Source organism: Ovis aries, chromosome 3, assembly GCF_016772045.2.
Source record: "Ovis aries strain OAR_USU_Benz2616 breed Rambouillet chromosome 3, ARS-UI_Ramb_v3.0, whole genome shotgun sequence".
NCBI classification, from domain to species: domain Eukaryota; kingdom Metazoa; phylum Chordata; class Mammalia; order Artiodactyla; family Bovidae; genus Ovis; species Ovis aries.
This window is the reverse complement of record NC_056056.1, coordinates 128,527,362-128,546,260: the sequence shown is the minus strand read 5'-3', so window position 1 is coordinate 128,546,260 and position 18,899 is coordinate 128,527,362. Positions and strand designations below refer to the sequence as shown.

At 41.4% G+C, this 18,899-nt stretch overlaps 1 protein-coding gene and 2 long non-coding RNA genes across 13 annotated transcripts in view; 2 read left to right on the top strand and 1 right to left on the bottom strand.

The window, feature by feature from the left end:
• Positions 1 to 6,922, bottom strand: part of LOC121819091 (uncharacterized) — a 35,574-nt gene extending 28,652 nt beyond the window's left edge. Inside the window, exon 1 of the long non-coding RNA XR_009600216.1 lies at positions 6,540 to 6,922. This is a non-coding gene — a long non-coding RNA (uncharacterized LOC121819091). The remainder of the gene's footprint in view (positions 1 to 6,539) is intronic.
• Positions 6,923 to 7,592: 670 nt separating this feature from the next.
• Positions 7,593 to 9,924, top strand: BTG1 (BTG anti-proliferation factor 1). Its single transcript, NM_001142887.1, is given in 2 exon segments — positions 7,593 to 7,742; positions 8,691 to 9,924. Coding segments are annotated over 2 exon segments (516 nt in total). The 5' UTR covers positions 7,593 to 7,594; the 3' UTR covers positions 9,059 to 9,924.
• A 492-nt stretch (positions 9,925 to 10,416) lies between these two features.
• LOC121819090 (uncharacterized) overlaps positions 10,417 to 18,899 on the top strand; it is a 78,203-nt gene continuing 69,720 nt past the window's right edge. For all 11 annotated transcript variants that reach the window (XR_009600206.1, XR_009600208.1, XR_009600214.1 and 8 more), the window contains exon 1: positions 10,417 to 10,512. This is a non-coding gene — a long non-coding RNA (uncharacterized LOC121819090). The remainder of the gene's footprint in view (positions 10,513 to 18,899) is intronic.

The window sequence follows — 18,899 nt, the reverse complement described above, 5'->3', positions numbered from 1 at the left end:
CTGAATTTAAATTGTAGAAATGTTGCCATTACTTTTTAAAGCAGTTGTCCTGGAACATTAGTGCTAAACTGTTGAACCCCACCCTTCGAGTTTCTCTATTAGTAGGTCTAGAGCCAAAAGTTTGCATTTCTATCAGTTTCCTGGGGTGATGTTGAGATGGCTAGCCTGGGTTCACACTTTGAAACCTGGCTGCCCTATGGGTTTGGCAGGAAAGGGAGGTCCGTGTCTTCCATATTCAGAAAGTTATAACTACTCTAGTTAGGCCAGGGCCATAACTTTTAAGAACTTTGTATGATTCCTTAAGGCTTTTAATTTTCCAAAGTTGATTCTTATCATCTGTCTCTTTCCTCACACTGTTGTTAAACCGTAAAACTGAAGAAGACTGTTGGTGCTGAGAAGATGCAGATAAACATCCAATAAGCCTGAACAGTGGGGGATTGCCCCAGGAGACAGAGTAGATGATGGCAGCTTTAAAAAGAAAAAAAGTAAGTAAAATCATAGGGTCTGCTAAAAGGAAGAAGGAGAAGGAGAAGCATGTTACACCCTCAGTCATGTCTGACTCTTTGCAACTCTATTGACTGTAGCCCACCAGGCTTCTTTGTCCATGGGATTTTCCAGGCCAGATTACTGGAGTGGGTTGCCATGCCCTCCTCCAGGGGATCTTCCCCACCCAGGGATGGAACCTCTGTCTCTTGCATCTCCTGCATTGCAAGAGGATTCTTTACCACTGAGCCACCAGGGAAGCTGGCGAGAAAGAGACAGACACAAAAGCAACCCTTCTTGCTGCTCTCCAGCTCTTTCACTGACGCCCTCAAAGCTCACTGGACTCCACTAATTGTCGGAGAAGGACTGTGGGGCCGACCCACTTCCTAGTTCCTTCTGCCAATTTAAGTCAAAGGAGAAGCAAGATACTAAATAGTCTAAAATAGAAGGTATTTTTTTTTTTCTGCTTTCTCTTATCTGCCCCTAGGGATAGTTTTCATTCCAGTGAACTTATTTTATTTGGCAGATTAATGTTCTAATATGTCCTTTGATTCATTTTTCAGTGAGCCTTTTAAGAAATATAGCTGTATTTTCCAGGATATGTCAGCCATGAGAACGCTTCTAAGCTGCCTTGGTTTTTTTTTTTTTTTTCCTTTCTACCATCTCTACTAATTTCCAAAATGTTTTATACCTTTATAAGATTTTATTTCTCATGATCCCTTTAGAAAAGGTAGTATCAGGAATTCACCTCCAAGTTTTATAGTGTAGACTTGAGGGTTTAAATCTGGTTGTAAGACCTCGAGTAAATTACTTATTTTCTTTAGGATTGAAACCTCACTTGTTAAATGCAGACAATTATACTTACCTGGTGGTGTTTCTGGGAGAATTAAATGGGATGCCTCTAAAATACTTAGTACACGGGAATTCTCTGGTGGTACACTGGTTAGGACAATATGGTCTTACTGCTGAGGGCCCAGGTTCATTCCCTGGTTGGGGAATTAAAATCCCACAAGTGGAGTGGCATGGCCAAAAATAAATAGATACATAAATAAATGAAAAGTAAAAATAAAATGGGCTTCCCAGGTGGTGCTAATGGTAAAGAACCTGTCTGCCAATGCAAGAGATATAAGAGATGCAGGTTCGATCCCTGGATGGAGAAGATCCCCTGGAGAAGGGCATGGCAACCCACTCTAGCATTCTTGCCTGTAAAATCCTACGGACAGAGGAGCTTGGCAGGCTTCAGTCCATAGGGTCACAGATAGTCAGACATGACTGAATTGACTTTGCAAATGCAAAAAAATAAAATAAAATACTTACAGTGTCTGGTTCACCTTCAATGATGTTAATTTGTATGATCATTGTTACTACTACTCAGAAGCAACTCTTTAATCCTTTTTCCCAATTGCTTTAACAAGAAGAACAGTTTTGCCCCAAATCTATACTTGTCACTGTCTGATTTCTAGTTCTCTTATGTTTCTTGATCTAAACCTAGTACAAGGGTCTTAGTTTGTGCCCTTGAATTCATATCTAAGCAAAGCAAAACAGGTTGGCAGGTGGGGAGGCTCCTAAAAGTGGTCTGCTTCCCATGGATAATCAAGAAAAGAATAAACAAAAGGCATTAAGTCTCTAGCTGAAGAGATGAAAGCTAAATTATTTAAAGATTTAAATAAGAATTAGAGACAAAAATAGAAGTCACTTCAAATGAGCCCAATTTAATTCATCATCCATAGGACTCCAAAAAATAAATCTGATAATTTCACTTCCCTGCCCAGAACACTCAACTCTCCCCCTCACTGCCAGGTAACTATGGCCCTATTTACTCACCAGTTTTTTCAGCAATATTTATCTTCCTCATAGTGGTTTAAGTCTTTAAAATACTTCCAGATCAGGTCCCCTCTTTTTCTTCCTTCCAGAGACCTATCTATGGGCCAACTTCACTGATCAGAGAGATCACTCACTTTGGGCAGTGGCTTCCTTATCTCCTTCTGCCCCCATACACACCCCAAAATAAATACCCTGTCTCTACTTGCTATTAACACTCTGTAAAGAACTCTCCTGCTTGAACCAGCTGTCAGTTTTCTAAAGCTAGCACCAAGGACACGTAGGACTCTGGAAGTAAATTCACAACAGAGGACACAATAGATAATAACTTTAGTGAATGCCTTCAGCAACAAAGAGGCTCATCCAGCTCAGCAAGGGAGTCTCTGGGCCTAAAGGTGCCTTTGGGGAGGGAGGGGCCAGATAAGGAGTAAAACCTTTGCAATAATGCAGGAAGCCAGGATCACAGGGATGAAGTGGAAGCCTGGAGTTTAGGAAGGGCTCCTTGTGAACAACTTCAGGATAGAAGGGCAATGTGAGAGTGGCAAATGACACCCCTGTGTAATCTGATATATAAAAATACTAAAATGTGTCTACATAACACGTGGAGAAATAAGATAAGAAGCCTTAAATGGGAGCGATGTGGAGACTTCCACAGTATTTCTTAAGCAGCATATCCAAGTGACTTTGGTCTCCATTTCATTTGCTTTGGAAATGCAGCCTATCCCAAAACAACATTTATCTAAAACACTATGGAGTAATCTAACACTCACAGGAGCCAGAAAGACAGTGCCACAGAGGTGAGTTACTTATCTTCTCAAATACTGACTGTCCGATTTTAAGCAAGACAGCTTGCTCTGTGTGATCTGTCAGCTGACAAACTGCAAGTCACGCTGTTTTTTGTTACTGTTTTTTTTTGTGGGGTGTGTGTGTGTGTGTGTGTGTGTGTGTTTGCAAGTCATGGTTTTGATGGACTCATTTTATTTAGATGTCTATTTAACATCAGTCAACAGCATTTACTATGTGTTTGTGTGTTTCTTAGGCATTCACAATAGTGAATGATGGAAGATGCTTGCCCTATGAGAATTTACAGACCAGAAAGGAAAAGGGATTAGTAAACATAGTAAATCTAGTTATGTCTGATCAGTACCAGGGTGAGGGCAAGGGGAAGCAGAATACTGTAGACACTTACACAAGTCCAGAGAGTCAGGGAAGTCTTCTTGGACGATAAGCAGATATTAGCCAGGAAAAAAAAAAAGGGGGAGGGGATATTCCAGGCAGTGGGAATAGCATATCCAATGAATAGCATAAAAAATTAATTTAGTGCTCTCTTATTCATAGATTAATAGTTTTGATGAGTTCCCAAACGCTGAAATGCAAAAGGTGACATTTAGTGACTTAAAAATTTATTCACTTAAAAAGACCATGCTTTATTTTCTGATATGGATACCTTTCTTACTTTGGGGGTGTTAAAACGTCATCTTTACCCCAAAATGATAGTGACAGCAGGTGATAATGTAATTCTTTAAATAACATCTTTGGCAAAATAAGATTTTCAAACTTGTGTTGATTCCTAAATTTTACTAGTCTATGAAATAGAGAAAGAAGCTCATTCCCTCACCCTATATAAAATTTTCTTTTTTTTAATCTCTCCCTTTTTTGGTTAACACAACTACTCAAAAAGTCTACAGGGAGCTGTGATTTGTTAGTTCAGAGCAAACTGTTCAGGTAACAACTGAACTAAGGGATGGGAATATAATCCAGCCCTTTGAGGATTCTAGTTGCCTGATAGCTTCCTCTATAGAATTCTGAATTCTTAAGCACTCCAAAGACCTGACGTTTGTCACTTGCAGATTTATTTTGAAACCAGGTTTTTGGATTGTTTTGACTTATCCCTTAAGGTTTTTTTTTTTTTAATACTGCTTTGAAAATTTTATAGGTTTTAGAAATTAATTTGATAATTATATATATTATCACAGGCAATTTAATATACCTATCTATCTATCTAAGAACTTTCCTGGTGGCTCAGACAGTGAAGAATCTGTCTGCAATGTGGGAGACCCAGGTTCGATCCTTGGGTGGGGAAGAGCTCCTGGAGAAGGGAAAGGCAATCCTCTCCAGTATTCTTGCCTAGAGAATTACATGGATAGAAGCTACAGGCCATGGGGTCGCAAAGAGTCAGATGCGCCTGAGTGATATTTTCAGAAGGCAGGAGAAAGAACAGTTCTCACTCCTTGTCCCACTCTGTCTGTTTTCTGTCTATATATGTGGCTTCCCTGCTGACTCAGATAGTAAAGAATCCACCTGCCAAGTGGGAGACCTGGGTTTGATCCCTGGGTTGGGAGGATCCCCTGAAGGAGGACATGGCAACCCACTCCAGTATTCTTGCCTGGGAAATCCCAAGGACTGAAGAGCCTGCCAGTCCATGGGGTCAAAAACAGTCAGACCCGACTGAGCGACTAAACAACAGTTATTCCACTTAGTCCTCATAGCAACCTTTCCGTTTTTTGGAGATTACGATGCAGAGAAGTAAATAACTTGCCTAAAGACACAGAATGAAGAGTTGGGTTTGTAAGTAGTTGGGAGTACCCTGTAGTTTAGCATATTAACAAGATGAGAGAAAGTGCCTTTACAAATTCAAAATGTCAAGAAATACCTCCTAGTTTCTTGGATGGGAACAGCCTTACCAAACTTCTGGAAAAATATTATTAAACATATATATGTCCCGATTTGAAAACCATTAGCTATTAACATTGTCTACTATCCAAAGCTTGCATTTAGGACCAACATTTACCTCCTTTTTTCCCTCCTGAGTACTCCCTAGATCACCCTAGTGTAAAAGAGTAATTTCTTAAATCCATTTATCTCTTAAAGGAACGATTTAAAGTGGGAAACACACACATACAATAGAAAACAGTGGGAGGAAAACCCCTTCTAGAATATGAGTTCAACTTTCTGTTAACTCTATTCTACTGATTTTAAGAAGCATTCAGAAAGGGTCCAGCTGCTGTCTGGGAAGGCAGTAAAAAGTAGTGGCCATTTCGTAATGTATGCAAATATTAAATCATTATGTAGTACACTTGAACCTAGCATGATATTCTACCTCAAATACATTTCAATGAAAGAAAAAAAAAGTAGTGGAGAAAACATGGGCTGGGAGACAGGAATTAATTCGGATCCTAATATTTTGTTAATTTCATTATTTCTATTTTGTAGATGAGTCAGTTTAAGCTCAAAATTTTTGAAGAAGAAAAACCCACCTGATTTCTAATCTAATGCTCGAATGACTGATGGTGTACGGGAAATGAACAGAGCAGATGAGTAAGGGTGGTGGGGGTTAGAAGGATATCAGAAAATCTAGATCTAGGGCTATGGTAATTTTAAGGATTACTTGTTTCCCTATCTCCATTTTGAGTAGTGCAGGAGGTTTCACATCCCTAGGGAAGTAATTACCATGACATTTACTTTTAAGCACAGTTCTATCTGTAGAGTCCTAGAAGGAAACGAATGTATCTATTTACCATTATTTTTGATGCACTGATGTATTTATTCAAAGAAAACACTTTCATGTCAATGCTTTTAAATAATTCAGTTTTACTATCTTTTAAAGTATTTATTTCACATGTAACTGCCTATAATTATTGTATACAAATGAAAAAATAACCTAGAAGCTATTCTTTCAAGCCCAGTTTTACATATTTCATTCAAACAACAAATATTTTTCTCCTACTGCTTTATGGTGAATTGTACTTTTCCCTTCATTTCTATACCCTTTGGCTCAGCAGTGTTTTGCAATATTGATGACCAGCTAAGTTCAGGATATTTATTTCCATCTGGTAGAGTTCAACTTCTGCCTCTTGTTTGCTTTCTCCATCTGCCCAGCTCACCATCTTTTTTTCCCCCCCTCCTCTTTAATGGAGTTCGGGTTAACCCTTTCGCAGGCCTAATCGTTTTTAGCAGGCTCCTGCCTTCGTATTCCCGCGTCCCCTCCGGCCCCCCACCCCTACCCCCAGCCTGGCAAGTAGGACTTCAAGTAACCTTAAATGTCTGCCCTAGTACTTTCACAGCCTTCACATTTTATCTTTATTTTCTTGTTTTATAAAGAACAGCAAAAGGCGAAGGCTGAGACAGTTACTTAGTTTAGAAAAAGAAACAACCTTCGGTTTTGTGCGTAAACGGTGTAAAACGCATTATATAGTTTTTTTCTGTTTATAGATTAAACGTTACGGTTAACATACTTATCTGCAATTACAGGCTTTCTTATCAGTTTTAAGATGGGTTCAGTAAGGACTCCATTCTTCTCTCCTTTTGACTCTTGACGCCACTGAACAGCAACCCTAACAGGCTGACTAACCCTCGAGAGCCGGTTCGCTCCACTCTTCTCCACACTCCCCGTATCCTCAGCACTGGTACCCACACCCCGCTGCTCATCCTGCCCGTGGAGCCAGCCACGTAGACTCGGCGTCGGGGACAGGATGTAAACACCGAGTACAGTCAGCGGGCCACTGCCATGCAGACGTATTCGTGCCGCTGGCGCGGGCGTACACAGCCTAAGCCGGGCCGCTTTTATCTGCACAGCATTAAGCCTCCTTGCAGGCTAGCCCGGGCAGAGTACTCTTGCAGAGGATGCGCTGGCGCGGTGCCTGGAGTTGCTGGAGCGGGAAGGAGGAGCTAGGGCTGGGGAGGCGGGGCTTTCACACGCGCACCCCTAGTTTCCTCCTTCCCCCGCCACTTGCTCCCCGTTCTCCCGCTGCCACTCCAGGGTTTATTTGTTTACAAGCGGATTACGTCAGCTCCTCCCTCTCTTCCTAGTCTATGGACCCGCCCCTTGGCCCCTTTTTCCCGCCCCCTCCGACTCCGAATCTGCTTGCGTCACAATGGTGCGATCTCTGGATTGGCTGGACTGGGCCGTCACGCTCCAGCTACGCCACTTCCTTTCCGTGGCTCTATAAAAAGTGCTGCACCACCCCTTTATCTCTTAGCCCGTCGGAGCTGGAAATGCAACTGTTGGGAGCTTCGGAGGCTGCGGAGCTGGAGGCGGAGGCGGCTGGGGAGGTCCGAGCGATGTGACCAGGCCGCCGTCGCTCGTCTCTTCCTCTTTCCTGCCGCCTCCTGTGTCGAAAATAACTTTTTTTACTATAAAGAAAGGAGAAAAAAAAGTAGCCTTACGCCGCTCACGCCCTCTCTCCCTCTCAGCCCTCTGACTTGTGAGGGAGCCCGGGGTGGCCGCTCCTCCGTCGGGGCCGCGCCGCCGAGCCCCGGCCGCCCCGGGCCGCCCCCGCCCGCCGCCCCCATGCATCCCTTCTACAGTCGGGCCGCCACCATGATAGGCGAGATCGCCGCCGCCGTGTCCTTCATCTCTAAGTTCCTCCGCACCAAGGGGCTCACGAGCGAGCGACAACTGCAGACCTTCAGTCAGAGCCTGCAGGAGCTGCTGGCAGGTGAGCGGGCCGTGGTGGCAGGAGGGCGAGGGACGCCGGGGGCGGGGGGCGACGCGGCCGCACTTGTAGGGGCCGGGCCGTCGGGGCCGCGGGAGTGTCCGCAGCGCCCCGGGCGACCGCGCTCGAGTCCGACCGCGGGATGGTGGCTGGCGCGCCGGCGGCCGCTAACGGCGGGTCCCGGGGAGGGTTTGGGGCTTGGGTCGAGGGCGCTCCCTGTCCCCCCGCGGTTGGCCAACGGAGGGGAGAAGAAAACTGACGCACAACAAAGAAACTAAAGCCGACCGAGGCGGGAGCTGCGGTCTTCGGACGTTCCGCGGATTTGGGGGGACAAAGGACCCGCGGGCTGGGGTGGGTTCGACGCTCCCTCCCCCCACTCCGGTCCAACGGTTGCGGGCTCGGCGGTCGGGCCCGGGGGTAAAACGGCGCGGCTGCCCCGAAGCTCACTCGGGACAGACGTGCGGTCCCCCCACGCCTCCTAACCCTGCCCATTAATCATCGGATTTGTCAGCGGCACAATTACAGCCCTGCCCAGAGCGTGGTTTAGGGTGGCTTGTTTTCCTTCCCTTCGGGGTTAACACTCCGGTGGCGCTTCTCCTCCAAAGTCATAAACCCTATTGTGTGCGGCCAGGGTGGGGTGGAGAAAGTAAACAGGTTCCCGCCTGGCCGCCGGTGCCGTCCGGCTGGCGCAGGCTGCGCGCCTGATTCCCGTTTTGGCGGCTCAGCCGGTTGGTTCCCGGAGATTGTTTTGTCCCGTGCAACTGTTGTTTCTAAAACCCTGCCCTGCTCGTTTTCCATCCGCGCACATCCGCGAATGCGTTGCGGGGCTTTTTAAAAAAAAGTTGATATTCGGCATTTTCACTTAAAGGAGCCAACAGAAGAAGGAGACTAAGGCGGGAGCCGGCAGTAACGGGGTCTAAGCATTGTTTTCTCTCTTCCTTTCTTGTGTAGAACATTATAAACATCACTGGTTCCCAGAGAAGCCCTGCAAGGGATCAGGTTACCGTTGTATTCGCATCAACCATAAAATGGATCCTCTGATTGGACAGGCAGCGCAGCGGATTGGACTGAGCAGTCAGGAGCTGTTCAGGCTTCTCCCAAGTGAACTCACGCTCTGGGTTGACCCGTACGAAGTGTCCTACAGAATTGGCGAGGATGGCTCCATCTGTGTGCTGTACGAAGCCTCACCAGCAGGAGGTAGCACCCAAAACAGCACCAACGTGCAAATGGTAGACAGCAGAATCAGCTGTAAGGAGGAACTTCTCTTGGGCAGAACAAGCCCTTCCAAAAACTACAATATGATGACTGTATCAGGTTAAGATATAGTCTGTGGATGGATCATCTTATAATGGATGGATAAATTTGATTTTTGCTTTGGGTGGGCTCCCCTTGGGGATGGATTATGGAATTTAAACCATGTCACAGCTGTGAAGATCTGGCACAAGATAGAGTGGTAAAAAAAAAATTTTTTTAAGTGACAGTGCCATAGTTTGGACAGTACCTTTCAATGATTTTAATAGCCTGTGAGTCCAAGTAAATGATCATCTTATTTGCTAGGAGTGAAGTCCTAGGATGGTTTCAGTTTCTCCCAGACATGATACCTAAATTTTTACGTCAGTCCCTTTAATGAAAATTTGTATTTCTCTGCAGTAGAACTTGCAGAGAAAATTTGCACTATTACACTTAAAAGTTATTATCCTTTTTGGCAGCTCAATAGGAAAGCTCAACATTTTAAACATGGTAGTACTGGAAATTTTATGACAAGACTTTTACCTAGCACTTAAATATGTATAAATGTATATAAGACAAACTAGTAAGCATGACCTGGGGAAATGGTCAGACCTTGTATTGTGTTTTTGGCCTTGAAAGTAGCAAGTGACCAGAATCTGCCTTGGCAACAGGCTTAAAAAAAAAAAAAAAAGACCCTTAAAAAGACACTGTCTCAACTGTGGTGTTAGCACCAGCCAGCTCTCTGTACATTTGCTAGCTTGTAGTTTTCTAAGACTGAGTAAACTTCTTATTTTTAGAAAGTGGAGGTCTGGTTTGTAACTCTCCTTGTACTTAATTGGGTAAAAGTCTTTTCCACAAACCACCATCTATTTTGTGAACTTTGTTAGTCATCTTTTATTTGGTAAATTATGAACTGGTGTAAATTTGTACAGTTCATGTATATTGATTGTGGCAAAGTTGTACAGATTTCTATATTTTGGATGAGAAATTTTTCTTCTCTCTATAATAAATTGTTTCTTATCTTGGCATTTTAATCAATCTCTTGTCATGATTATAGAGGTTCAGCTAAAAGAAATACATTTCTCAAAAGACTTAGGTTTTGTAAGCCATGTGAATGTCAGTTGCACACTGGTCATGCTGAAAAACACTTGTTACGGAGTAAAGATTTTTGTATACAAATTTAGGTGTTAGAGGGGTAACATACTTTTCTAAGAAAAGTTCTAAAGTTGAAACATTGGACACAGTCCCAAGCTAATCCAATTGCATGAAATGAGGATGAGACAAAGGTAACATCAACCAAAGAGTTACTCAAAGGATTACATTTCACTGCTTCCCTGTTGAAGTGAAGAAATAAACCTTCCGTTCTGGCCCACCTTTGAAAATGTTATTTTGCCCCATGGATTCCTTGTTCATTTAGAAAATCCTGGGGCAGGTGACCCATAGTCTTAAAGACGACTAATCACTGCAGAGATTGGTTGCTTTTTGCCTTTCGTCAGCTGCAAGATTTACATAAAAAATCACTTAAGCTGGAATTCAACAAAAGGTATGTTTGAATTTTTATTCTCAAGTTGAAATGCTGAGTTCTTGATGCATCATTTTCAGACTTCAGATAAATACTAAGAACCTAAATGAAACAAATGAATACTTTTTGCTGGAGTGTAGATTGCTCCACTAACCCGTATGATAAAGCTCTTTCATAATTCTTTGGCTGTAGGAAGAATAACATGGTTTTTCAGCAAGTTGAAAATGAAAAATTTCTGAGTTTTTCTCTACGCAAGTATGTTACTAACATAGTGTCTTTTGGGTGGTATTCATGTAAACATGTTCAAACTGGAAATAACACAATCTAGGTTATTTGGAAATCGGTAGTCCGAAATAAGTTTGGAGTTTCATTTCTCCCTGTACCTTCTGATTTTTGTAGAGACAAAGGAATACCCGACTAAACAAGCAGGTATTTAAAATACAAAGGATGTTTGTGTACTTTACCAGAAGCCTGTCCTTGAGAGTTTGAATTAAAACCATAACACATGGACTACCTTTGCCACTTATTAATGGTATTATTTTTCAGTCTGTTCTTCGGAATCCTATCCGCACCCCTTCTAGTTTTTCAAACAAATTCACAATAAAATAGCTGGTAGTATGGTTTTAACACAGATCTTACCCCCAGTGCTGGCTGCTACTGTTTACCAGCTACATTTCATCCGGTAACTCATTTGAAGTTGGGTGTGCTTGTGTTCAGAAGCCTGTAACTGGTAAAGCTTTGCACACTGGCATCTGGGGCGAAGGATGACTTTTCGGGCAGTTTAGGGGGATATATTTTAGTACCTGAAACTTCTGTCAAGCCTTTTCTCAGATGGGGAATCATGCTTGAAGATACTGACATCAGACTTTTTGGTACTTTAAAGAGAGTTGATGCAAGGAGAACTTAATGAAAACAATTCAGGTGATGCCAGGCATGTAAGGAACTGGTACAAGTTCCTCTTTAAAAGGCTTGCAAACATCACTAAGACCTAGCATCCAGCTGTTCCCTGTGACTTTAACCTTAACATTCCCCGGACAATTGTCTCCAGTTTAGTAACTGTTTAATACATCTTTTTCGTTGCTTCTGAGAATGTTTTACCGAGCCATTCTGATAAAAGCATTTGAGTCTCTTGTATGCATGTGCAGGTGTGTGTCAGGCCTATACACAGACATTTGTAACAGTGTGTTGTGTACTTTTTAAAAAAACTTTAATTGCGATAGAATTTAAAGGGCATTTTACACTGCTTAAGAGTTTCTTAGGGATTCTTTCTTAAAAGGATCTGCTTTTTTTCTCTTTAACTACTTTCAATATTGTTAGTTGCCACTGGCCCCAAGATTCACATTTATTGGCACTAAGTTTAGAAATAATTACTTTGAATTTTAACAGGTAGTGTTTAAATCACTTTCTTTTTTTCCAATGTAAATACTGTCTTGTTCTATAATGCAAGAATGAAGAAGGCTTAAAGTGGATTGTATGGAGAGAGTTACCCTATTTCCTGTAGGATAATGGGGCTGTTTACTTTCCCCCTGCAATCTGGAATGACAGTCCCATGTTAATCACCCTTAATTTCCAATATTTTTGTAATGATAGACTGGGTAGGCCACTAGAAAATTGCTTTCTGGTACAATTGCACAAATGATTTCTCGCACATTGTAGGCAGACGCTTTTCTGAACCACCAGGGAAGTCTGTCCTTAAGTCACTATAACTCAAATTGCAAGTAATGTTGTTTTGTATAGATAGGTGTTACACATGACAGAATTGGCCTTCAAATTAAAAATAAGCAGTATTCTTGACTTCTTGAGTTTCATGACCAAAGGTTTCAAACTCCCTTTAATCTTAGAAACAAATATATCTACTATTGACATTTTCTTTGGCGATTTTTAACATATCTGATAAAAGCCCTTCCTCTTTGCAGAAGAGAAATAAGGTAACTGCAACAGTCTTCTTCAGTATATTGAAGTTTAAAGATACTGCCTCTCCTCTTTGCATCCTTATTTCAGGTGATACGATAAGAGGCTATTGATAAGCTTTGTGGGGAGATTTTGTCCATAGTTTTATATATATATATATATATATATTTCAAAAAGTGTATTTTGGATTGTCTGAAATGCTGAATTTTGTACTTATCTGAAGGTATGCAAATAATTTTGTCTCTCGTCTCTCAGTCTCTGCAATCAAACTGTTGTATATGACTGCTGCCAAAAGTATAGCAGTGGTTTCTTTTTCATGTTTGAAACGTAAGTTTGAAAAAAATCTTTTGTAGTGAAATGGTTAGTAGTTTGTGCTACTAACCAAATCCAAACCAAGCTGCCTCACTGAGTCCTTAGTTCATTTACATGAATACAAAGGGGTCAGAGGAATTTCATAGCTTGAATTACTTCTTGTTATTTCTATAAATCTTTGTTTTCTTCTGAAAGTGAAGGAAAGTCATTAAGCAAGATGTTAAGTTTGGTAATTTTGAGATGCTCCTGAGCAAGTAAGCCTTAGATTGTATTAATAGTGAGGGTTGACACCATTTCCTCAACAGTTTGTGGAATATAGTTGACAGTTATTTTGACTGCCATCTTGACTTGCTATACCAGTTTTTTTTGGCATTGATCAGTGTGTCAAACAGGAGTGGAAAAATGGTAAGGCTTCTGTCATAGGATACTCAATTTTCTTTTTTTTTTCCCCCTCAATGCTTTGTCATCTCATAGTTGAATAATCTTACAGGGAACATTTGGAAGTTCAATTTCTGACTTTTATATGAGTCTTTTCATGTTAATTTGTTGTTTTAGTGTGGATGATGCAGTGATCTTTTGGGAATTCTGTAATTATAGATTATTAATATTGAGAGAACTGATTCAAGTCTAGGGTTGGATAAAAAGGGAAAGAATGGAGAGAATGAAAAGTAGGAAACTTAGCTGAAATGGAGGAATTTAAAGGTTTAGTAATAAAAATGAATTTGCTGTGGTCATAGGTGTTCATCAAGAGAAGTTTGTGCCCCTTGGTCTTTGGCAGAGAGTTTGGGAAATACTACTGTAGGGATTCTGTAATTCATGAATCTAGGACAAAGTCTACGTTCAGTTTGTTTGTGAACAAGCAAGTCAAAGTGGTAGTGAGGTTTATGGCCTGTATTAGGCAGGAACTGAGCTCGTGGTAAGAGTGACGAGAAGCATAAATAAAGCATATTCCTACAGGCATTTTTAAAGAAGGTCAAATATAGTGCTCAATGCCTTTGTCCCAGTGTTTTATAAAGGGAAAAGATTTAAGCTGTGTACTAGACTTTGATGATGATAGCCTTGTTCCTGGTACCTTTAAATTGTGAAGGCATTTGTGACTGCATTCCTGATGATAGAAGGATAATTGAGTGTTGGCCAGACACCTATCATCATAACAGGGGCCACAAAACGGAGAAAAACTGTCATTAACTGCATTCCTGTTTGGAGAATATTCCATCAAACACTAATTATTTCAAACTGTACATTGATAAAGACATGTTTATTCATTGGTATACTGTAGTAATTAGATAGGCCATCCCCGAAGTTATGTCATTCTTTTAAAATATTGTTGCTTGTGTTTTCATGTGTGTATGGAAAAGCACATGGTACATTTTATAAACGCATGTATATTGGGGATTACTAAAAAATTTTATTGATGGGGTGCATGAACAAAAAATTGAAAGTTTCTCTAGATTATCACTAAAGTAGACAAGTGTTTTTTCTCTCGAGAGTAAGTTGATTATCATGTTCTTTAAGTGATGATATTGTCTTAAAAGAAGAAGCTGTTTAGCAACCCAGAGAAAGTTGTTGAATTTTCGTTAATCTGCTTGACTGCTTAGTTGTAAAATTAAGACATCTTTTAACACCCAACAGGTACCCCAAATTAAGTGCTAATACCAATTCAAAGTCCATGTGCACCTATATATTATGTATTGATACGTTTTAAAATTCACATTTTATGTTCTTAGAAATTTTCTTTTCAAACGTTAGGGTTCTTGTAACATTTCATTTATTTGCGTGGTTGTAAAGGAACAGACTTAATGTAGTAGTAGGTCAGTGTTTATTTAGCTTTTGCAATTATGATTTAGCCAGAAATCTTGTTTCTTTTCCCTCTTGTTCTGAGCAATCCCTAAATTTTTAGGAAAGAAAAATGACTAACCAACTGGACTTTATTTGAGAAGATTCTATATATGGGCATAAACCTAAAATGGTCATATGTAACAATTATGCTGTAAGTTAGACTGAGTGCATTTTTCCATCTTGATTTACGGCAGTTTGTCCCCTCAAGTCAGTAGACTAAATGGAGTTGTATTTTCTGTAAGTTGCACTTGTAAGCCTTCAGGTTACCAATGTACATTTTTATTTGACCACCCAACAACTGGGTGAGATTGGCAGGTAGGTAGGTCAGTATTTTTAGTCTTTATTTTATGGATAGAAAACTTGAGTTTTAGGGAGTTAAATTTGCACCAAAGATAAATAGCTAGTAAATGGTTAATTCATAATTTGAACTCAGGCCTTACTGAACCCAGAATCCAAGTTGTTAACTCTTAGTATATTGTGATATAGATTGATTTACCTTGTTTTGACATTGTTAGAACATGCATGCCTTAACTTCTCATGGTTAATTAGTCATCTTTGGTCATTTTCAGCCTTGAAATCATAATCTTTTTACTCTCTATGCCCAGGAAGCATAAAACTGTCTTAAACTAGGCTTCTTTCTTTGGGAGGCAGTTAGAATTCAGTATAAAGAACACTTGTCTTGGACTTACCTGGTGGCTTAGATGGTAAAGAATCCACCTACAAATGTGGGAGACCTGGGTTCAATCCCTGAGTTGGGAAGAGGAGGGCACAGCAACCCACTCCAGTATTCTCGCCTGGAGAATCCCCATGGACAGAGGAGCCTGGGGTTGCAGAGAGTCAGACATGATTGACCAACTAGGCACAGCACTCGGTCTTGGACTTCAAAGAATGAATAGGAATCCAAGCCTGTACTGCTTGCACCTTGTGGCTTTGGACAAATTGCTTAGTCTCTCTGGGCCTGTTCACTTCATATGTGAAACTGGAGATAAAAAGCAGTCTTGTTAAGGTCAAACACCTAGGAAAACACCAAGCACCGAATGGCTGGATTCCTAGAAGTGGGATGGATGCTCTCTATCATGGGAGCAGATGAACTACAGTGGGATGGATGCTCTATATCATGGGAGCAGATGAACTATGGAAGATGGTTTTCTTGCTTTCTTGAAAATTAGATGGTGTCACCTGACAGTGCTTGGAGTTTCTTGAAAGTCTTGCTTTTCCAATAGCTGTATGTGTTTTTGAAATAATATAGGAAGGAAAATGAACTATCCCTCTGCACTCCGTCTTTTAAGGGTGAAGATACAGAGAACCTAGGACTTGCATATTTATTTTACAGACTTTCCCTTAACATTGCAGTTTTCAGAGCTATATTCTCAGTAAAGTTGGGGGTGGGGGGGAGACATTTCTCAGATCTTCTATTTATATTGAAGACACTTTAAGTTGGGACAGGGAGTGAAATTGTCAATTACCACTAGCTGTGTATAGTGTATAGCAGTGGAACCCACAGCTGCATATTTGCATCCATTATCTTGTTTAATCCTTACAGCTCTTTGCTATATAAGATCAATTGACTTTTCCCAGGGTTTGCAGTCCTTTGAGCCATATGTATTTGGCCGTGTTTTTGCAAGAGATTTTCAAACAGAGCTCAGTGGTTCTCAATCGCCATAATCTAGAGTGGCTTGAGTACCTCCTTTACTTCAAAGAAAAGCAGTCTTCTTAAATAAGCCATCAGTTTAGGTTTGAGTTTCTTCTTGTGATGTAACCTGATGAAACGTTTGCTTGAATCACTAACAGTCTAATTGATTTTTTTCTAGTCAGCCATTGGTGACTCACTGACCGAGTTCCTTCTGGTTGAATCTCAAGTCCCTTTTTCTGTGAAGATGTCTTCATTGAGCTAGGTAGTGTAACACTGCTCTATGAAGGAGGCACACTGAGCCAGCAGAGCTGCTTGCTAATTTATTTTGCAATAGTATATATTGGAAACTATTGGAAATATATATATATATGTGTGTGTGTGTGTGTGTGTGTGTGTGTGTGTGTATATATATGAAACAAAAGGCTTCAAGAGACTTAGAGGCAAAATTCCTTAAACCTTTTCAGAAGTCTTGCATCTTAAAGTCCCTGTGTGGTTCAGACCTTGCTTGGAGTTGTGTGTAGCTTTGTAAATTAGTCATTGTGTTCCTGTCATGTGTAAGATTGTAATGTAAGAGTGGGGAACTAACAAACAAGGTTTGGTGGCTAGTGTTGTCAGAACAGTTATCCCATGAGACAGCAGTTATGGTTGTGGAGTTAGAGATGGGGTACTTGTGTAATGTTGAAATAATAGATGTCTGCTGTCTTCTAGTTCCCAGATTCTTGCATTTCCTCATTTCCCTGACCTTTTAAGTCTGCTGGGATCCTTTCTAGTGGTTAACAAATAATCAGTGTTTTGTCCTGTATCTGTTACATTTATTGAACAAATACTTACTGAGCCCTTCTATGTGCTACTGTGTTATAAGCACTGAGGATACAAAAATAGTCACTGTCTCTGCTCTCAAGGGGCTTGGAGTCTAGTGGCAGAGAGAGTTACCTAACAAATGTAAGAATTGGACCTGAGAGATACTCAGGGAAGGAACATGGTGGAGTGGCGTTCTGAGAGACAGGACTACTGTAGAAAGCCTTCTCAGAGAAAGGGTTACTTGAGCTGAGACCTGAAGGATGAGTAGGGGTTTTCAGTGAAGAAGGCAGGGAAGAGTTAAGTGTGTGGCTGAATTCCAAGGTGGTTCAGTTCACTCATTCAGTTGTGTCCAGCTTTTTGCGACCTCGTGGACTACAGCATGCCAGGCCTCCCTGTCCATCACCAACTCCCAGAGTTTACTCAAATTCATGTCCATTGAGTTGGTGATACCATCCAACCATCTCAACGTTTGTCGTCCCCTTCTCCTCCCGCCTTCAATCTTTCCCAGCATCAGGGTCTTTTCAAATGAATCAGTTCTTCACATCAGTTGGCCAAAGTATTGGAGTTTCAGCTTCACCATCATGCCTTCCAATGAATATTCAGGACTGATTTCCTTAGGATGGACTGGTTGGATTTCCTTGCAGTCCAAGGGACTTGCAAGAGTTTTCTCCCAATCACAGTTCAAAAGCATCAATTCTTCAGTGCTCAGCTTTCTTTATAGTCCAACTCACATCCATACATGACTACTGGAAAAACCATAGCTTTGGCTAGATGGACCTTTATTGGCAAAGTAATGTCTCTGCTTTTTAATATGCTGTCTAGGTTGGGCATAACTTTTCTTCCAAGGAATAAGTGTCTTTCAATTTTGTGGCTGCGGTCACCATCTGCAATGATTTTGGAGCCCCAAATAAAGTCTGTCACTGATTCCATTGTTTCCCCATCTATTTGCCATGAAGTGATGGGACCAGATGCCATGATCTTCGTTTCCTGAATGTTGAGCTTTAAGCCAACTTTTTCACTCTCACTTTCATCAAGAGGCTTTTTAGTTCTTCTTTGCTTTCTGCCATAAGGGTGGTATCATCTACATATCTGAGGTTATTGATATTTCTCCCGGCCATCTTGATTCCAGCTTGTGCTTCTTCCAGCCCAGCATTTCTCATGATGGACTCTGCATAGAAGTTAAATAAGCAGGGTGACAATATACAGCTTTTGATGTGCTCCTTTCCTGATTTGGAACCAGTCTGTTGTTCCATGTCCAGTTCTAACCGTTGCTTCCTGACCTGCATATAGGTTTCTCAAGAGGCAGGTCAGGTGGTCTGGTATTCCCATCTCTTTTAGAATTTTCCACAGTTTGTTGTGATCCACACAGTCAAAGGCTTTGGCATAGTCAATAAAGCAGAAATCGATGTTTTCCTGGAACTCTCTTGCTTTTTCGATGATCCAGCGGATGTTGGCAATTTGATCTCTGGTTCCTCTGCCTTTCCTAAATCCAGCTTGAACATCAGGGAGTTCACGGTTCACATACTTTACCAGGTGATGCTCTAGTGGTAGAGAACCCGCCTCCCAGTGTGGGACACCCAAGAGATACAGGTTCGATCCCTGGGTCACGAAGATCCCCTGGAGGAGGAAATGGCTACCCACTCCAGTACTCTTGCTGGGAGAATCCCATGGACAGAGAAGCCTGGTGGGCTACAGTCCATAGCGTCTCACAGAGTTGGACATGACTGAGGGCAACTTAGCACAGGTATGCGGAGGAAGACCAGTGTGTCCAGACAGGAGAGGAAATAAGCAATGAGGCCAAATCATGTGGGGTTTTCTAGGTAGAGGAGTAACCATGTAATTTGATCAATAAGTTTATCAACCAGACTGTGACTAGAATAAAACAGGGTGCTGTTAATAATTAAACCCAGAC